The sequence below is a fragment of the Gavialis gangeticus genome, unplaced genomic scaffold, assembly GCF_001723915.1.
Source record: "Gavialis gangeticus isolate Ggan-Ray unplaced genomic scaffold, GavGan_comp1, whole genome shotgun sequence".
Taxonomy (NCBI): Eukaryota; Metazoa; Chordata; order Crocodylia; family Gavialidae; genus Gavialis; species Gavialis gangeticus.
In genome coordinates this window covers 49633255-49653498 of record NW_017728998.1, presented here as the reverse complement: position 1 = coordinate 49653498, position 20244 = coordinate 49633255, and the positions used below count along the sequence as shown (strand labels likewise).

The 20244-nt window shown below is 40.6% G+C and overlaps 1 protein-coding gene across 2 annotated transcripts in view; it reads left to right on the top strand.

Moving 5' to 3' along the window:
- SMPD3 (sphingomyelin phosphodiesterase 3) overlaps nt 1–20244 on the top strand; it is a 217077-nt gene that overhangs the window by 128978 nt on the left and 67855 nt on the right. For both annotated transcript variants that reach the window (XM_019505918.1, XM_019505919.1), the window contains exon 2: nt 16790–18418. In XM_019505918.1, the coding sequence (XP_019361463.1) occupies nt 17072–18418 (1347 nt within the window). In that variant the 5' untranslated portion in view covers nt 16790–17071. The remainder of the gene's footprint in view (nt 1–16789; nt 18419–20244) is intronic.

The following is a 20244-nucleotide window of genomic DNA, read 5'->3' as shown; positions in this document are numbered from 1 at the left end:
AGGCATGGCCAAGCACTCCCCCAACCCCTGTCACCACAGATCTTCTTGCATGCCCAGTCTTAGGCTTCCAGGAGAGCCCCAGAGTAGGTCATCATGGCACACCTGGCAGCCCAGCTGGTGGTGGCAGGGGTGGGGGGGAGTGGGGGGAGGGGAAATATGCTCCTCAGAAGGAAGGATTGGGCCCCCCAGAGCTCCAGCAAATGGCAGGTGACAGTGGGAGGTGCTGAGCTGATTCCTGTATCGTGCTGGGTGCCTGCTGTGTTTATTGTGGGTTAGAGCAGTTTCTCATTGGATTGTAAGAACAAGTTTATTGGTATGAAGATATCCATTCTGTGCAGAAATTATCACTTTATTATCCCGTCTTATGAGCCATAGCTGGAATTAAGTGTTGCTTGAGAAAATACCAGTTCTCCCCATAACAATAAGCTCTTCATATTGCTGTGCACAACTTATAGAGTAGACAGGGCTGCATTCTGTTTTATTGGGCTTTAGTTAAGATGGTAACAGATGGAAAGGAAGTTTTCTCTAGGATTCTGACTTGGGCAGCCAAAGTTAATACTGTTCTACCTCCCAAAGATTCATTAAATAAGCCATCTACAAGGATCATATTTGTTGAGTTGCACTGGCTCCTATGATGTTGGAGACTAAATCAGAATAAAAGGTTATTTTTCTAAATAAAGCTCATTCAATTTCTATTGTATAAACATAGTTCAACATCATGGATTCATAAGCTTGCATACTGTGGTTGTCCTGCTACCACTTTGTACCAAATAAGGCCTCAAAATAAAGGGAGTTCTAATTTTCAACTATTTAATGAGATCATCAAGTTGGTGGATGAAGTTTTTCTGATGCTTGCCTAGTACTGAGGTTCTCTTGAAGCACCGTAGTTGCATGTAATGCCTACTGTTTATCACCAGTGCCAAAATAATAAATCTTTTGTGGTGTCTTTCTCTTCTGTTGCTTGCCAGTGGACATGATGAAAACTAGCACAGTACATGAGCAGAGGAAGCTTAGAAATTTTTTGCATGAGGACCCTAAAAATCTTGTTCATAAGGCATACCTATGTTGTTTTCTGCTTGGGCCTTATCTTTACTCCACATGAACAGTACTACATGCTGTTTAACCTACTCAATTTGTCTCAATAGAATAGTTTTAAATGCAACAATAAGAGGGTATAAACACCAAATAAATCAATATTTTTGGTCCTTAAAACACCACTGACAACATGGATCTACCCCTGGTCTCACTGAAATTATTAAAAACAGCTGTCTGTAGGCTTAAATTTCAGATCTAGCTTTGGATAGAATTGCATGCCCTAAAACATGGGTTTTCACATGATCGATTTCAAACAGCATAGTTTATGGCCATCTATACATGTGCTGTGGGATGGAGGGGGGTGTTTTAATTAGGTCAGCTCTTGGAGCAGCTTTATGAAAAGCCGCTTGGAGCCGCTCTAATTAAAGTGCTCACAGCGTCATGTGTATTCAGAATCCCACACTTCAAAATGGTGCCGGGGGTGCTTGAACTAAAGCTTGTTAACCCCCATTGCCACTTTGAATCACAGGAACTCTGAACAGCCATGATGTGGAGGTTGCTGGAGTCACTAGCATGGTTCAGCAGACTCGATTAATTGAATCTGCTCTGACATGGGCTTATTAGCACACATCAGAACTGACATTCAGCACATGTATAGGTGCCCTAAGCATATGCATGACTTTAGTGCATGCAAGTTCAAATTCCAGAGCGTGAAAATACTTGATGTAAACATTGAGGGCATGTGTAGATGAAATGAGGGCCCTAAATTGAAGCAGTGGGTTTTAAAAAACACTGCTTCAATTTAGAGCTGATTAAACCGGGTGTTGTACACACACCCGTCTGACTTACCTGCCTCTCCAACGGGGAGGGGAGCGCAAACTGCCAGCAGGTGGAGTGGTCCCTGCCTGCTGGTGCTTCCCTCCATGGCAGTGGTGCCCCCGCCCAGGTGGTGTCCAGCTCAGGCAGTCCCAGGGAGCATTGCAGCCACGAAGGGAAGCACCAGGCCCCTGTGCAGCTCAGGCAGGCAGGCAGGCTCCAGGAGAGGTGAAAAAAACCCATCAGACTCGTCACTTTTCTTCCTGCAGATCCCCTGAGCTGCACGAAGCCTGGTGCATCACTCCATGGCTGTAGGGGCAGCAAACTAAAACACCTTAAAGAAGTTTTAGATCGCTGCAGCCCAAGTCATTTAAGGTGCATTATGCCACCAAATTACCTACAGGAGCTGGAATTAATGCACAATATGCTGCCAAGGTGTGCAAACACCAACACAATTAAAGCAGTGCAAAAACATTTAGCCCACTTTAAAGTGTCGTGCACACATGCTTCTTGTTTCATCTACACACGGCCATAGAACTTATTTTTGCAAATGTGATGCTGCTTTTTTTTCAATATCTTAAAAACTGGCCTTGTCATTAATAAGATACTTGTACAAAAAAAAGCTCAACCTTATCATTTATGTGGTGCGCTTCTTTGTGTGAGAGTTGTATGCTATTTTTCTGACCGTAGCTTTTCTTTCTAGTGCCTGAATTGCAGGCATTTTGTCATTACTCCCCTCCATTTCTTTTCTTGTATGCAACTTGTGCAATGAGCTCCAGACAGTATCACAACCCCAATCCCAAACAGTGATATGTTTGCTTTTCTGCATTGGCTGAATGCACATGGGCTCATGGTAGTTACCACAGCTAGGGAGAACTGGTACTCACCTAAGGCCTTGCTGAAGCTTGCTTGTGACAGAATTCAGCTGTATCGTACAATTTGCACAGGATAAAGAAAGCCATTGCAGAAGAGATATTCTTTTCCCCATAAAGGTATTTCCATTTTGTTGACTTTTGCCACACCATTCCACAATTTGTATGAACTTGCTCATTGGGTCTCTATAGGTGCAGGTTTAGAGGCACATAGATCCAAAGGCAGAAATGAGGCCTACATTATGGAGTTACTGTTAAGGTCCATGGTTAAGGTCCAGTTTAGAATGTAAAGCAAGGATTAAATATGAATTGAAATAATGTAGAGTATCCTCTCCAATTTACACCACTTTGATTTTGACATCAGTTATCAGGATATTCTAAATAAAACTGTCATGACAGGGGATAATTAAGGTAGCTTTCAGGGTGACTAGTTAAAAATTCTAAAAATCAGCACTTTTGATATTTTTAAAGCAATATTGATAAAGTAATAACTGAAGTTAGGAAGCCATTTAATTTTTCAGCTTGTTCTAGTTTTTTTGGATGCATTGCAAATGTGCACTTCCATATACTAATCTGTTTGGATTTAAAATTTATTCTTATAAACTCAAGATATCCAGAGGTAAATGATTTACTGCTTGTCTTGTGGTTAGTTACCATGGCTTTCATTAATAATAATGTACTTTCAGACATAACTGCAAGGGTTTTCTTGTTCTTGCTTGGTTGCTTGTTATCCTCTGGGAATGTATAATGAATTTGAGGTTGGTAAATAATATTTGTTTGAGAGCTCTGGAGTCTAAAATCTCCTGTCTCACCGCAGAAAGAATAAAACAAAAACGTTTCCCCCTATTGACAATTAGTGCATCTCACCTCCTGGAAGCGGTCAAGTCCTTGAAGGGTGAGAGGCCAGTTTAGGCAGCATGCTAAATTGGAGATTAATTTATCTGACTGTAGACACCCAGGAATGATGTTGGGTACAGCCAGCTGTTGTTGTGCTAAGTCAACTGGACTATAACCACCAATTAATTTTACATAGGCTATTGAAAAGCTGGCAGGATAGCTTTTTCAGTACTGACCTTATTCCTGTGGAGTATGCCTAATTACACCACTGCTGATTTGACCTATAAAGCTGATAAGCTTCATATCCCACTCCAGTTATCCTGAGCTACCAAAGCAGTGATTTTTCAAAGGCACCCAAAGGATGTAAGTGCCTAACTCTTAAAGAAATTCAATGAGAAATAAATGCCAAATTCCCATATGCTACTCAGAAAATTCAACAGAAGTCCTCAAAACCTTTTGTTTTTACAAAAGATTACACTAAACTCTTTGCTAAGTGTTTCAAACTCTGTGCCGCTATTGTGGCTGCATACATTTAAACAAATATTATATGGGCATTTGGGGATTTCCTGTGAACATGTATTTAGCAGCTGATGTCCCTGGCTAGGCATCCTATGGGACATGAATACGCACTTAACTATAGTTTTACAGGTTAGGCCAATTAAGCTTAACCGCTTGTTTATAGTAGGCTTCTGCATGATGAGAGCCTATGGGCATGAGAGATGTGTTACAGGGGAATTGGGCATCGTTTGATTAATGCATTAAAGAAAACACATACACAAAGAAAAAAGTTAAGGAAAATTACATGACATAGACATGAAAATTCAAGTCTGCAAAAACTATCTTTTCCTTCCTTTCTAGTGACATACAGGTGGACTGTGTACAGTTTTTTTCACCAGTGTCAGGGTTGCTCCTAACTTTGGCTCCCTGTATACAGAACCTGTGGGAATTCATATCCTGAGTGCAGGCAGGTGGGATTTTTAAAAGCTGTCTGACTCTCATCTCTATCTAGGTTTCCCAGCATTTCCCATTATAAAAGATCCCCATGTCCTTTTCTTTGAGAAGTGATCATATTTCCATCATTTTCAGCTTTTTACCAGCGTGGTGCATTTATACTGATTCAGCCACATATGTGCTGCAGCCCTGCAAGGGAATTCAGCATGATAGGGATCTGATACTTGTAGGTTTCTTGGAAGACATTTCTTTTGCAAGGACTTAAAGGAAAACAATGGAGGCATGTAGAACTGGTTTCTAAGTTAAAGTAAGCATTTCAAAGGTCAGAAAGAAGAGCATGGCAATAAAGAGACAGGTGAGGTATAAAGCATGGGGGAAACAGGGAAAAAATACAGAAGAGAAGAGGAAAATGACAAACAGTTTGGAAGTCTGACCACTGGACTTCACTAGGAGGTTTTGTAAGTGAAGTATCATAGTCAAAACAATTTGAGTTGAATTTTTTTTCTCAGCTTAGTCCAAGTATAAGTTTCCCAGAGTTCAGTCTCTTCATTATTAAATGCAGTATTTATACATTTAAATGACCTATTTGCACATTAAAATAATAATTGTACACACACATCACATGCTCACGCACACGTGAACGTGCACACTTGTGTTCTCTCTCTCTGTCTTTCCTATGGCTTGCAAGACAAATAAATAGGATGTTTAATGAGGGAAAAAATCTAAGCTCTAGAAAATTCAAGAAGGTTTTACTGGGACATTCCAGATGTTCTTTTTTCACTTCAAGTGTAAATCTGAGAACCAAACACTAGAGTACAATTTATTTCTGTATTTTAATCACAGCATGCTATACTCTATACACAGTACAGCTGAGCAAATAATGGTCAAACTGATAAATGAGTCAATCAGTTCTTCTTATTTTGTCTTTCTTTACATTTTTTATACATTTTAAAAACTTGCATCTCTAATAAATCATTTACAAAGTAGTCACAGCATAGATGTTTCCTTACTCGTCATTTATCAGTTTGGCACACTGCACCCTGTTGGCAAGTGTTGATCCAGCTAGGAATGGGTTTCTGAAGATATTGGTTAGTAATCAGGTGGCAAACTTTGAAGATGATTCAAAATTGTTTAGATTAGTTCAGAATGGAGAGACTGGAAGAAGCTGCTGAGGCATCTAACCAAACAAGGCACCAATGTGACAAATGAAATTCAATATTGACTAATACAAACTAATGCAAATTCGAGGGGATAACTCAAAATTGCTTATATATCTTTATTGGACTGTAAAGAGAGGAATAATGGTAAGCCAAGGTAAATTTAAAAATGAATAGATACAATTAATACAGTGCATTGAGCAGTAGGGGTGTGCAAAGCGGGCTCTATTCGATTCTGATTCAGATTAGGCCCAAATCAGAGACAGTGAGTCGATTCATTGATTTGGATCACTATCCCTTATTCAATTCAGTGGAATCTGAATCTGAAGATGATTTGGCCATAGACACAACTTTAAAAAATGTTTCTACATACCTTGAAGTAGCAGGTGCAGTTCGTGATCACTGTGATGCTGGGGCACATGTGGCATTCCACAGGAGTGCAGGGGGGCCCTCCATGTGCTCGGCAGTGACCCCAGAAGTGAACTGGAAGTACTTCTGCCAGGTCTTCTGGGGAATGCACTGCCCACCCCCCACCTACCTCCCGTGCCTCCCCAGCTCAGTGATTAGCCACAGGGGGACCCCAGGTGCTCCCCCCAGACCCAGGTGGCACCAGTCACTGAGCCATGGGGGTGCAGGGGGGCCTCCCTTCATGGTCCCCGGCGGACCCGGAAGTGGATTGGAAGTGCTTCTGGTCCACTTCTGGGTCTGCTGATCAGTGTGCTGTGGAGCCCCCATTCTTCTATGGGGCACTCCATGTGCCCCAGCATAGCAGCATTCACAAGCCACAACTACCTAGAGGTATGTAGAAAAAGCATTTAAAGCTGTCTCTGTGTCCGAATCTCTGAATCTTTCCAAATCTCTGCGAATCAATTTGGAGGGTTCTGATTCAATTTGAAGAAATTTAAAGGTCCTCTGATTCAATTTGCATTTGGAGATTCAGCCACCGAATTGAGCCGAATTGAATCAGAGACCGAAGCTTCGCACAGCCCTGTTCAGCAGGTTGATAATTTTTTAGTAACTTAGCTTTTTAGTGCAGGTTGAGGTAAACAATTTAAGGGTGTGCAAAACGGGTCCTATTCTATTCAGCCCGAATTGGGGACAGTGATTCAATTCATTGATTGGACCACTGTCTGTGATTCATTTCAGCTGAATCTGAAGATTTGATTCTGATTCAGAGAATTCAGACATAGACACAGCTTTTTCTACATACTTTGAGGTACTAGGTGCAGCTTGTGAATGCTGCAATGCTGAGATGGATGGAACATTCCACAGGAGCACGGGGGTGGGGGGCGCATGCTCGGTGGTGAACCTGGAAGTGGACTGGAAGCACTTCTGGTCCACTTCTGGGCCCGCCAGGGAGTACACAGGGGGCTCCCCCCGCATCTCCCCAGCTCAGTGACTGGTGCCTTTGGGGTCTGGGGGGGGCACCGGCGTCCCCCCATAACCGATTGCTTAGCCAGGCGGGCACGGGGGGGAGGGGAAGAACCTGGCACGCTCCCCAGTGGACCCAAAAGTGAACTGGAAGTGCTTCTGGTGGCTGAATCTCCGAATCCAGATAGACTCAGAGGATCCTTTAATCTCTCCGAATCAATTTGGAACCCTCTGAATTGATTCAGAGATTTGGACAGATTTGGTCATTCAGACAGAGACAGCTTTAAATGTTTCTTCTGCATACTTCTAGGTAGCAAGGGTTCATGATCTCTGTGCTGCTGGGGCAGATGCAGCATCCCACAGAAGCATGGGGGGGGCTCCCCAGTGTGCTTGGCATCAGACCCAGAAATGGACCAGAAGCACTTCCGGTCCACTTCCTGGTCCACCAGGGAGCATGCTGGGCCCCCTCCTCCACGCCCCCCTAGCTCAGCGACTGGTGCCTCCTGGGTCTGGGGGGGGGCATCCAGGGTCCTCCTGTGGCCAATCACCAGGCCTGGGGGGCACGGGGGGCCCCCGTGCATGCTCCCTGGCAGACCCAGAAGTGGACCGGAAGTACTTCTGGTCCACTTCTGGGTTCGCTGCTGACCATGCTGGAGAGCCCCCTGCGCTGCTGTGGGATGCTGCATCTGCCCCAGCACCTCAGCAATCATAAGCTGTACTGCTACCTCAACATATATAGAAAAATGTTTTCAAGCTGTGCCTGTGTCCGAATCACTAGTTCACCAAATCAGTATTGAATCATCAGATCACGACTTGACTGAATCGAATTGGGGACAGTGATCCTAATCAACTGATTGAATCACTGTCCCTGATTCAGGCCGAATCCAAATTGAATAGGGCCCATTTCACACAGCCCTGTTGAGCATCACTGTTTTAGACAGTTCAATGAAATGTGGAGTAGTATTCAAAAAACTAAACTGTGCAAAAATGCATAATGAATGGTACATTCAAGAATGCAGAAATGTGTGTTCTGTAATTCAGTGAAATGCTCCCACCAGGATTTCTGCTTTTGGTTCTGATCCCTCTATCTCAAAAAGAACAGACTAGAAATCCATTGGCTTCAAAGATAGGAGATGAATGATCAGTGGGAAGAAAAAAACCTCTCATTTGAACTTTCAGATTGAATAGATTATGGCAGCTTACATTTGAGAGGAGGTGAATAAGAGGGAACACAATATGTGGAACAAAATAATGAATTTTACAGAGAAGATGGGTTGTGAGCATCTATTCCCCTGCTTCACAAAACAAAAATCATTGAAAATAAGGAGATCATTTGAATGAAAGGAGACAAATTCAAAACTGCTAAAAGGCAAATACACTTTTACAAAGCATACAGTCAGGTTCCAGAGTTCATTTCTGAAAGGTTTCACTAAGGCCAAGCAATTGGCAGGGTTCAGAAAGGATTGGGTATTTGTATTTTGTTATAAAAATAACGACTAAAGTTTTTATAGTAAGTATTACATAAATTAATAACTAAATAAAAAAAAGGGCTCTGGAAACAAAAAATATACCATCATGTTTCAAGGCACAAACCAATCTCTAACTACTTGCAATTGGAAGGCAACTTTTCCTGGAAGCAGGATTTCCATAACTGTAGCAAGCCCTGCCGTGGACACTTTGTTCAAATACAGTCAGTGCTAGCCATAGTCAGAGGTATGGTTAGATGGCTGGCCAGATCCAATATGGCACCTCTTATGTGAGTCAGTATAAGAGGAGCTTTATTATATGTAATATTGAGCTGTTATTCTGTGATCAAACTTAACATTACTACATTCTAATTTATGCATAATCTCATCAACAGATTCTCAGGCTAAAATATAGGCAGTTAGATATATCTAATTGAAAGTCAGTGAGATTTAGCTTTCTAAAAAATAAAAAGACTTATACTCCCAAATCACCAAGGACAAAATTTAAAAAATCTTCAAACTCTTTTAAAACATAAATTAAAAATTTCCTATCCATTGCAATGCAATTTGTTAAAATATGTGCATGGTATTATTAAATTGCCAAGAAATGTAAATAACCAGTAGAACTGGTAGAATTCAATTTTTTTACTTAAATTTTCTTTTCTCACCATCATTTAAATTTTTTCTGACATGCTCTTGACTATCTATATAAGCCTTATTGATATAAACCTTCTTATTTTGTTATTCTTCTCACTCCCCATTTTTTTTCTTGATTTGTGATGATGTCCTTTTATTTAAATTGAAAACTTTATAGATTTAGGAATATAGCTCTCTCTTTGTCTGTCTGTAAAGTCCCTAGCACACTTGAGCATAATCACAATCATAAAAATCTTTAAGTGAAACCTTTCTATTAGATGTCTTGTTAACATTAAATAAAAGATCTTCTGTACAAGCACATTTAAGAAGTAAGTAAATGTTCTCTTCTTAAGGACTGCAAAAATTTAGAAAACAAATGAGAAAAACTGGATTGGTTTGGTTTTTTAAAATCTTTTTGTAGCATACAGAAATATCTTATCCCATGATCTCAAATTTTTCCTTAATGTCTTAAACCCTTATAAATAAAGCACTGAATTTATCAGACAGCACCCTTCATCACAAGGAATTACGCACTTAGCCTTTGACTGATGCCATTCATGTTTTCAAGACCTTAAACTGCAGCTGACGTACATAGGATCCTTTCCTCCATAGCATCATACAGGACTGGTGTAACATAAATTTGACTGTTGCAATTCTCCCTCTCTTTGTATTTTGAAGGTTCTATCATGCATATGGTCTGGTGACTAGGACGTGGGGCCAGGGCTGGGTGATCTAAGTCTTATTTTTATTTCTGTCCCTGACTTTCTGACCTAAGGAAATCATAGTTTTTCTTTTTGTTTATAAATACTGGATAATATTTTACTGCCTTGGAACACTGTCAGGAGTATATTTAATTAGGAACCAAGTATTTCTACTCTTCTGTATAGTGTGCTAGAGGGTGTCCATGTGCCACTGTCTTTCCCATCTTCTAAATTTGCCCTTTGTAGAGGGAATGGATAAAATCCTGTGTGGCAACACTGGTGGAAGTATTAAAATCCATGAAAAAGCTGGAGTTTGGACCTATGTACTTGTCCCTCTCTGCACCACTTAGAGTTGGCTTGGCAAGGGGGAGCACATACTGTAAATTGTAAGAAGGTGTAGTGCTGAGTTCGTCAACACTTGCAGATGCAGCTTACCTGTTTCAGGCGCAAGCACCCTGGGGTCCCTTTTTAAAGCTGAAAGGTAAAATCCAGCTCTTTGCGTTTACAGTGTTCTACTAAATATTAATAAAGCAGTGTCAGTCCTTAGCCTGACTTATTTTGCTGTAGCCAGCAGCAGTCATGATCTTTGTAATAATTATATTCCAATACAGGAGTTTTGTGCCAGTGTTCTTTCCTAGGAGCACCTACACAAGACGCTTACTGCGGACTTGCCTAATTAGCGCTGCAGTAAAGCATCACCACCTACATGTGTGGAGTTATTAGGCTGGAGTAAACTAATTAACTCCATCATAGGTTAGTACTGCCTGACGCAAGTACTATCCTGTGGTGGAGTTATTTACTCTGCCGCAACGCACATATAGGTGGTGACTAGGGCTGGCTGGGACATGAGGGTGCTATAGTGCAGGAGCTGCCTGCCAGGTAGCCCTGCGCTGTAGTCCCCTTGTGCCCCTGCCAGCCCCTCCATAGCACATTGATCCAGAGTGGAGCAGATCCAGGCTGGTAGGCTGACCCCTACCACCCTTGGACCTCCTGCCATCTGGGGCTGCACCACTTTGGCTCAATGTGCTGTAGTCCCAGGCACACATGTAAACACTGCACCCAGAAGTAGTAAACTCTGGTGCAAAGAGTTTATTGCATTGCATTAATATCATGTGTAAATATGCCCACTGTGGTTTAAAAACAGATATCTGTAAATGCCAGCTCAGATTATGTTAAATATGAGAGTCCCTTGGATTTAAGTATGCTTCCATAATCTGGATAATTGACTCTGTGAGGTCATTTTTATTAATTATGTTACCATTTTGTTAAATATTTAGCATGCAGGTTATTGATCTTTGAGTCCTTAACACAGGCTTGCATTGAGTCTTTTGGGCGGGAGTCTACTGTGCTTAGCTTTACTGAGTCAGTCAGCCCTAAGAAGATGACATATAGTATTTACATAATCAGGATCCCCTTTGAGCCATTGTACTTTACCCTGCTCTGCTTAATGCTTTTGCCTGTGTAAAACTGATGTGATCATTTATAATGGCCCTATCTTAGTGCTCAGACTTGATATCATATTTTTAAAGAGGTAAAAGATGTTAGATTCAGAGTGAACCTGTAATCAGGGACCCAATCAGTCCCACCAAAACCATGTTTAAATCAGAAAGCTAGACTATAAGTCCCTCCTCCATCTCTCTTCCCATGTCTCTAACAATTGTGAGTTATTTACTCTTGAAACTCTTGCAGACCAGAGTCTTTCTGGTCTACTGGGTAATTATGTAATTAGGCAGGGATTTAAAAAAAGGATTTTAAACTACCTAGTAGATTAGCATAGGTCCTTCATGGTTCTTCTGGTCTACTGGATAATTACATAATTTGACTAGGTTTAAGTTACTTTCATGCACACATGCCAGACTGGAAAGGTTACCTTTAGTACAGTCTTGTTATTAAAAAGTTCAAAAAATCTTTTGGAACAAATAAAGAGAACAAAATTGTCAGGTTTCCTACAGAGAACACCACCCCAATGTGTTAATGACAACTGGTAAATAGGTAAATTTCCTAACTTGACAAAATAGATTTTAAGCTCCATAACTGAGTTTTTATATAAGCATATGAAGTGATGTAAAGAAAACAAAACTCCCTTGAGTCAGTTTCTTTGCTGAAGATGGAGTTTTTCCATTAGCCAAGAGACTGACAGAATTTGAATGCCTGTCTGCAACTGCAGTAAATAGCATTGTTCTGCTAATTTTAGAGAAGGATATGACTGACCTTTGGGACTAGGGACAGAAATTACACATAAACCAGTACAGGCGATGGGAAACCAGGTCAAATCTGTAACACAACAGAACGTGTAAACTTCTTTCGAAGTGGCTGAAATGAGTTTAAGATAAACCTGGATGGATGAACTATCAGACTGCAGGGAGCAGGAAAAAAGTAACAATTTTCACCCAATTTGGATGCAGAAAGCAGTCTATAGCCATGACGAAACACAGGTGCATGGCTGCAGGCAGCTTCAGAAATGATCATACAGGTGAAAATCTGACTTTGCACAAGAGGTCAGATGAAGACATTTCAAACCAGAGCATCTTCTGTAATTTCTGTCTGCCTGCCTCCCAGCCTCCAAGCTGTTTTCAGAGTGGGAGGAGGGAAAGGAGCAGGGGGAGTTTGGTTTGGGGGGGGTTTCAGGTGTGGCAGGCATATTGGAGCCCCCTCCCCACCCCCATGATGAGGAGGGTCTCCAGTTCACCCACCCCACCCTCGAGCATCTGCTGGGAAGCCCCTAGAATGAGCTCCCCCTGCTCCCTTTCCCCACGCCCACTCTGAAACTTTGCAGCCTCACAGGGAGCAGGGGCTGCTGCTAGAGGAAACTAGCTTCAGGCTCGCAGCCAACAACTAGATTCCCCTTGCCCCTGGAACCAACAGTGAACTTCTGTTTGTTCCAAGTGATCATTGCAACTCAAAATAGTTCCTGCAAAATGTTCTCAGTTACAGCAGTGAGCTTTATTTCTTCTGTCTGCACCCTAACTGATTTAGATTAAATCGATTTATTGAACTTCTGTCACATATCCCCTCCAGATTCAAGTTAACTCACAGTCCCCCAGCATCCCAGGATGCTTTGAACCTCTCCTGCATATCCCTCCTTATAGAGTGGGTGGGCTAGCCTTGGCCCAAGTTTCTGCTCCACCTGAGCAGAGAGGCATGCTCTAGCACCCCCCAGGTTCTGGCCTGGGCCACTGCAGCCATGTGCTACACTTTTGGAATCAAAAGTGAATGTCTGTTCATTTGCTTATCCGTTCAATCTACACGGCTTAAACTAACCTGCAAAGATTGAATCAACTCAGCTCTGGGCTTTTTGTCTGTCTGTACTTAGCTAGGATGATAGAGAGGGCATGCCTCTTCTCAAACAGACTGTAGGGTGTTTAGGGGGGTGTGTTTCTTACATTTTCTCTTTGCACTCTTTTCCTGGTATCAGTATATCCATAATTGTGTGAAGTATTGATATTTAGACCTAATTTAGACCTATTCATGTTGATTCTAGTGGTGTAATGCCACTCTCTTCCTGATTTACTTGGCTAGATAAGGAAGTCAACTCCCCAAACTGAGGCAATGTAACTATCTTAAAATTGTTTCAAGTTGCCCTCATGGTGTTTGTCTTGGATCTGCTTATTGGCATTTGCTCAACATTTCTGTAAGGTAGTTCCGTTGTAGCAGAGGCCTGCTTCCTGGTGGTATTCTGGGGCATGACACACAGGCAGTGTAGACATGTGCAGCATTGAATGGCCAGTTCCTGCCTCACATCAGTCTATGATAACAGTTTCCAACACCACTTATTAGACTTTTAAAAATAAATACCTTCATTCTTTTTTCCCATTCACCCCTTATTCACAAAGCAATTTTGATATTCTTTGGGTGCTTCCTGAAAACTCTCCTTTGCTATGATACCTGTAGAAAAACTTGCCAAGAATTGTCATAGGACATTGGCATCCTTCGTGTTTCTCATCCTGATTTGTTGTTTTTTTTGTTTGGGGTTTTTGGCGGGGGGGGTGTTTCTCTCATTGTTTCCTTGTACTTTCCTTATCTGTCCAAATTCATCTACTGTCTCTTGTCTTATGATTAGAATGTAAGCTTTTTGGAGCGAAGGCTGTCTTTGTTCTGTGTTTTGTGTACAATACCTTTGTACAATAGAGTCCTGGTCCCCTTGGTAATACAAATAAATAATAGATTGTTTCAAGCCTCCAACTGCAGAAATGTGATGCAAAGATCTTAGAACAATGGAAAGAAAACTTAGAACTAGGGAAGAATGTATCATCCCTTTTTAACATGCGTGGGAAAGAGGGAGAACTAGCTAAACCAGAATTGTCATATTATTTTTCTCTTATCTTGTGGAGGATGCTCTGAATCTACAGTCTGATAGTACACATTAACCACAGACATAGATACATGCTGGCCATGGCTACAAAGATCAATACTAAGAGCTTGTTTCGAAGAAACAGAAATCTAGAGGGAGAGAAATTCTGTTTTTCTTCTAAATCTGAAGTCTATTAAATCAATGTAGTGCTGCTGTGTCTAACCGTAGCTCTTACACCTATCTTTTCTTTCAACAGCCTGCTTTTTTCTGTATTGTTACTTTGCTTTCTGAAACGCTTTTTAATCAAAATGCCCTTTAGTCCCTGGGTAAAGTGAATGCTAAATTGTTGTTCCACAGACAATTCTTAGTGGATCCAACCACAAATTTTAACTCTGACCATGCAAAGAAATATTCTCATGCAATGCTTGTCCTTCCCAAATACCAAAGAAGCTTTGAAGTATGGGTGACCGCGTGTCCTATCTCTCTTTTATTTGAACGATATGCCTTGAGTCAGCACAGTTTCATGCACTAGAAAGTCTAGGTTTTATACTGAAATAAACTATAAATGGGACTCTTCTTCCCAAATATTCATAGTCTCTCACTCTGGGGCTTACTAGCTCAGCTGACAAAGAAACTGATTTGAATGTGTTTAGCTGAAGGTAAAAATGTAAAATCCTTTAATTCCTTTCTTTATCCTTTTGTGGCATTGCTTTAATCTTTGCTGCTGTCCATCTCTTGGTTAACATCACTATTTCAAAGTTTGAGCAAAGTGGAATTGAAGTAACTGCGGCTACCCAAAAATAGCATTGATAACAGTAACCTATATAAATTTTCATTACAAATTTAATTTTAAATTAAAGCCTATGCTTGGTCCAGACTTTTACTGTAATTTCAATTGACTTAAAACATATATGTAAACAGTACAGACTTACAGATTAAATTTTATAGAAAATCAGATCACTGGTTGAACGTCACTGGTTAGACACCTAAAAATCAGACTTTGCTTAAGTGCAAACCAGGTTTTGAGGGCCATTACCTCTTTTGCAGGGGCATAAGGAACACTTCTTCATTTCAGTTTATTCAGGAAATCAGTTTAATGACTATTTTATTTTAAGTTGAGAAAATATTGGGAATTCAAAAAGCAAGACTATTTGTTTTCATTTTCCAATATATAAATGAAAATTACATTTGAGAGGATGAGTTCTACTGGCTCTAGAATTTGGAGGTGGTGGTGGCTAGAAATAACCAGTTCATGTTTACCACAGATAATAATACTTATTTGTTAAGTAAATCAGTTTAAAATGCAAAGCATGCTTTGATCAACCTTATTATGCATTCTGCACATGTGATAGTTTTACTTAATAGGAAATATTTTTAAAATATTGCTTTATGCATTTTAACTAAATTTAATTGAAATTCAGCTTGCCACAAATCATATCAGAAAAATGTTATTTTTACATGATAAAACACAAGGGTTTGAATGAATACGTGTTAATTTATATAATTGCTTAAATACACTCATGTAGATTCAGTGTATTTTGTTAGTACTGGGCACATTTACATGCTGCCCTATGGCAGGAGTTGTCAACTGGGGATATGCATACCCCTGGGGATACTTGGGAAGGCCCTAGGGTACACACAGGCAGGCAGGGATGGAGCGCCTCTGCCCACCACCCCATGCCACTCCGCATCTGTCCACCAGGGGTACACTTATTAAAAAAGGTTGAAAGCCTATGGTTAGGTTGTTACTGCACTGTGCTTTAGTATTTCCTTTTTTAAGTACTAAAGCATGGTGCAGTAACTGCCCATACTGTGCTGTACATGCAGTGCAGTGTTGTTTTTAAGCAGCCACTTCACCATAGTGGCAAGCTATAACAGGGGAGCATACTACTATAGTGAAGTTGCTATTGGTCACATGTAAACACCCATGGATGCTATGTCACCGTAGTGCATTGCTACAGCAGTATAGCATCACATGTAGATAGGAGTGAAGACTCAAGGACATTATAAAATCTAAAAGACCTGCTTCCACAGTGCTCGGTTTAAGATTTTAAATTTATAACAGAATTTTTCAGGACAATCTTCAACTCACTTAAGTGAAATTGATCACACTTGGATTTTAATTATAGAGGTACAAGACCCCTGAAGTCAGTGGTGTTACTCCAGATTTATACTGTGGAAAGCAGAATGGGGATAGAATAACTAAATTATAAAGAGCTAAGGGGGAGGGAAGGACCTACTGTGTGTCAGTCAGCAGGTCTGCAGTAACTGTGACATCTAAATGAAGTTAGCTTAGCTCAGTATGAAACAGGGTTAAGCTTACTGTAGTTCAGTTTCCTTTTTTCAGTGGGAGAAAAGCAGATACACCAAAAAAAAGTTACTGCAGAGCAGCTGATACATAGTAAATCCCAGCATAAACCCATACTTTTAACTCATAATTAGTTTATGGCCATACCCTGAGAACAGATTTCATTCAGTGATTTTTAACAGACATTAAAATGACATTTAAAATTAAGCTACAACAAAAAACATTCTATTTACTGTAGGAAAATATCTGGATTTCAAACTGAAGCTGGTGTGAAGTGAAAGACATGCTTAAAACCTTAAGTTATTGTTAATTATATTGTTATGTTTTGGGGTTTTTGTGTCTCTACAGGTTTTCCTTCTGCCTCCATCAGAAATTCATTATGGCAGCCTGCTGTGAGCAATGAAATTTTCTGAAGAATATAGATGCCAAAAAGCCAGCCAGAAACAGTGGCCTTGTTTTCCTCTTACTCCAACCCATTGAAATGGTGCTCTTAAGCTGATACTGTTGAGTATTGTTAGCAAGACAAACTATTGGCTGGATTTTTTTTCCTGATCCCTACCCCAATGTTCTGATGAATGGTTGACCGCGACATCATGTAGTAGGCCCTGAAGTGTTGTCATAACAGTTGCAATGGTTTTATACACTTCCCCATTTCCCAACAGCTTTCTGTCAGGTCTGCATTCCTTTTCTTGGGGCCTGATTTTCCCATGCTATTGGTTTGCAGACAGGCTTGTAGCCTCTTTTGTTCCAACCAGCTATGAGAAACGTCAAAGGGCAGATGACCCCTGCTACTTTCATGCACTCTGTATCATCATCACTACTCCCATCTACCTGGCACTTCTGGTGGCATCTCTTCCTTTTGCCCTGATTGGTTTCTTGTTATGGTCACCTCTCCAGTCAGCCAGAAGGCCATATATTTACTCTAGGCTAGAAGACAAGAACCAGGTCAATGGAGCTACACTACTCACTGAATGGAAAGCTACCAGCAATGGGAAAAGTTTCTGCTTTGGCAGTGCCAACGTTTGCCTGCTACCAGACTCCCTGGCAAGGTTTAATAATGTTTTCAATACACAGGCACGGGCTAAAGAAATTGGACGAAGGATACGAAATGGGGCAAGCAGACCACAGATCAAAATATATATAGATTCTCCTACTAACACATCCATCAGCGCAGCAAGTTTTAGCAGTTTGGTCTCTCCCCAAAGTGGAGATGGCACTAACCGTGCAGTTAATGTGGGCATCAAAAGGACAACATCTATGGAGTATAAAGGAGACAATTCTGCTTCAAACAACAGTGAAGATGGCAGAGATGCTAAAAGTGGAGCAGGAGAACCAAGTGAAGGAGAGGACAATAACACATGTATAGTACGCATAAGTGGAGAGGATAATGGTCATATTTCAGACCCAGATGTGGATACTGTTAGTAGCCAGCCAAATAACAGTGGACCTGCAGACCACTCATCAGAGGGTGACTCAGAGAGCCCAAAGGGTCAAGCACCCAACCATAAACAAAAAGATGGAGATTCTGGGAGTTTAGACAGCTACACTGCCTCACGAGAGTCCCTAGTTAAGGTTCGTATTGGAGATGGCACAGTGGACCAAAGCAGCATTAATAACAAGCTTCTTTACAAAGCCTCAATCATGAAGAAGACTTCTGTGAGGAAAAAGAAGCATATGGATGAGGCCTTTGACCATGAGATCTCGGCTTTCTTCCCTGCCAACTTGGACTTCCTGTGTTTGCAGGAAGTATTTGACAAAAGAGCAGCAGAGAAATTGAAAGAGCAGCTCCATCACTATTTTGAATACATTCTGTATGATGTTGGGGTCTATAGTTGCCATGGCTGCTGTAGCTTTAAGTTTGTAAACAGTGGCTTGCTTTTTGCTAGCCGCTATCCAGTTATGGATGCTACCTATCACTGTTACCCCAATGGAAAAGGAACAGACTCCTTGGCTTCTAAGGGAGCTTTGTTTCTCAAGGTAAGAATTTTTTTAATCAAACCCATAACTCTTTTTCAAGTGAATGCTTTGTTATAATGCTATTTAATTGGCTGTCAATCAACTCTTTTGGAGATGGGTCAAAACATCAGTATTTTTTTATTTGGATTATCTGTAGAGTTGATTTTGTGGACCAACTAGTGTACAGAAAAATGGACATGCATGAAATGATGAGGAAGGTTTGGGGTGAGGGTCTGAGTTAGTTTTAAGGTGCCAAAGTATCAAGTAGTCCTTCTGAGATTTGTATCATCTTGCAGATATCTTTTAAATAAAGCATACATACTTCAAGAGCTAAATAGTAATGAGGGATGGATAGCGACTGTGTGCATGCTGTATCGTCACAAAGAACATTGAAGTGGTCCAAAGACAAGTTATCATAAAAACTAAAAGCACCTTTTTTTAAATTGGGTATTTCAAAAAATATATTGAACCATCTTTTTAATACAGTAAAAGCCCTACTCTCCAGCATTATACCAGCTACTCTATTAACTGGAATTTCTGGCCAGCTGGCCCGACATGGGGTGGGGGGGAGGTGGAGAAACCCACCCCCCTGCACTGCCGCCATTCCGCATCCAGGTGCCACCCCACCCCCCCATCCCCATTCCACTTCCTACCAAAAACCTCTGGCCTCGGGTTACCAGAATTTTTAGATACCTGGCACCCCCCATTCCCCACTCATGCTAGATAACAGGGCTTTTACTCTATGTAACTATCTTCCATTGTTTTGCATGACGACTGATTAATAGGGAAAAGGAGAGAAAAGCAAAGAAAAATGATGAGCACTGAAAATGATGACAGTATATTGTGCATAGCTTGTAGCCAGAGATCCAAATCCAAATGTTGGTATTGGAGCTCAGGCACTTGCACAAGTCCAGTTTTAAGAAATGTCTCCAATTATTTTAAATCCAAGGTTTCAACAGTACTCCCTAAAACTGTACAAAATCCATTGCTGCAAGTCTCACTAAGAATAAAGTTCTGAGCCAATGTAAATGAAGACTGGTGGGAGCTTTGTGTAATTTTGTCTTTGAGGCATACATGAAGATGAATAGCTAATAGAATATTTTGGTAATTAGTAAACCCTTGTAACAATAAAATAAAAATCTTGCACTATTAAATGAAAAATGATCCTTCATTTTATCTTACATTTGGGTTAAAAGCAATTTCTTTTCTGATCCGAACTTCCTGAATTACAAATTTTAAAATCTGATTCTAACTTTTGTAGCTCATTGTTAAGTAAAGTTTATTCCCTCGACATTCACAACTTCATACATAAAACAAGCATAAACATTGTATAGTATAGAAACTACACACGTCACAAAGACTTCTCTTTAATATATGCATAGTATGGATTAAAAGATTAAAACCAATCTGCTTTCATCTGCCCATTGCTGAGTCATTGATTTCTTACCCTGAGGCAGGCAGCAGCGCCTTCATTCCCCTCATAAAAAATTAAGCCTTTGTTCAAGATTCCATTGGGATGATAGACCTAATTATTGATTCAAGTCCTTAAATAAAGTCTCAGTTGAGCAGCGGAAAGGGGGCTGATTTACTATAAAGAGTTTGAAAAGGCCAGATTCACTGAAAATAATACAGACCTCAGACCCAGTTGAAAAACAGTATTTAACTAATGTATGTGATTCTGAAGCTTTGTTTTAATTTCAAAGACATTTTTCTTTTGAATTTTGTACTCTGTTTTGAAATGCTTTTGCAGTCTGCACTTTGCATATAAAGTAAGAACAAGCCATTTCTTTTGCTCATGGAAGGTGCAGGAATAGTCTGTAGAGTATTTTTTGGTTTGATTCATAACA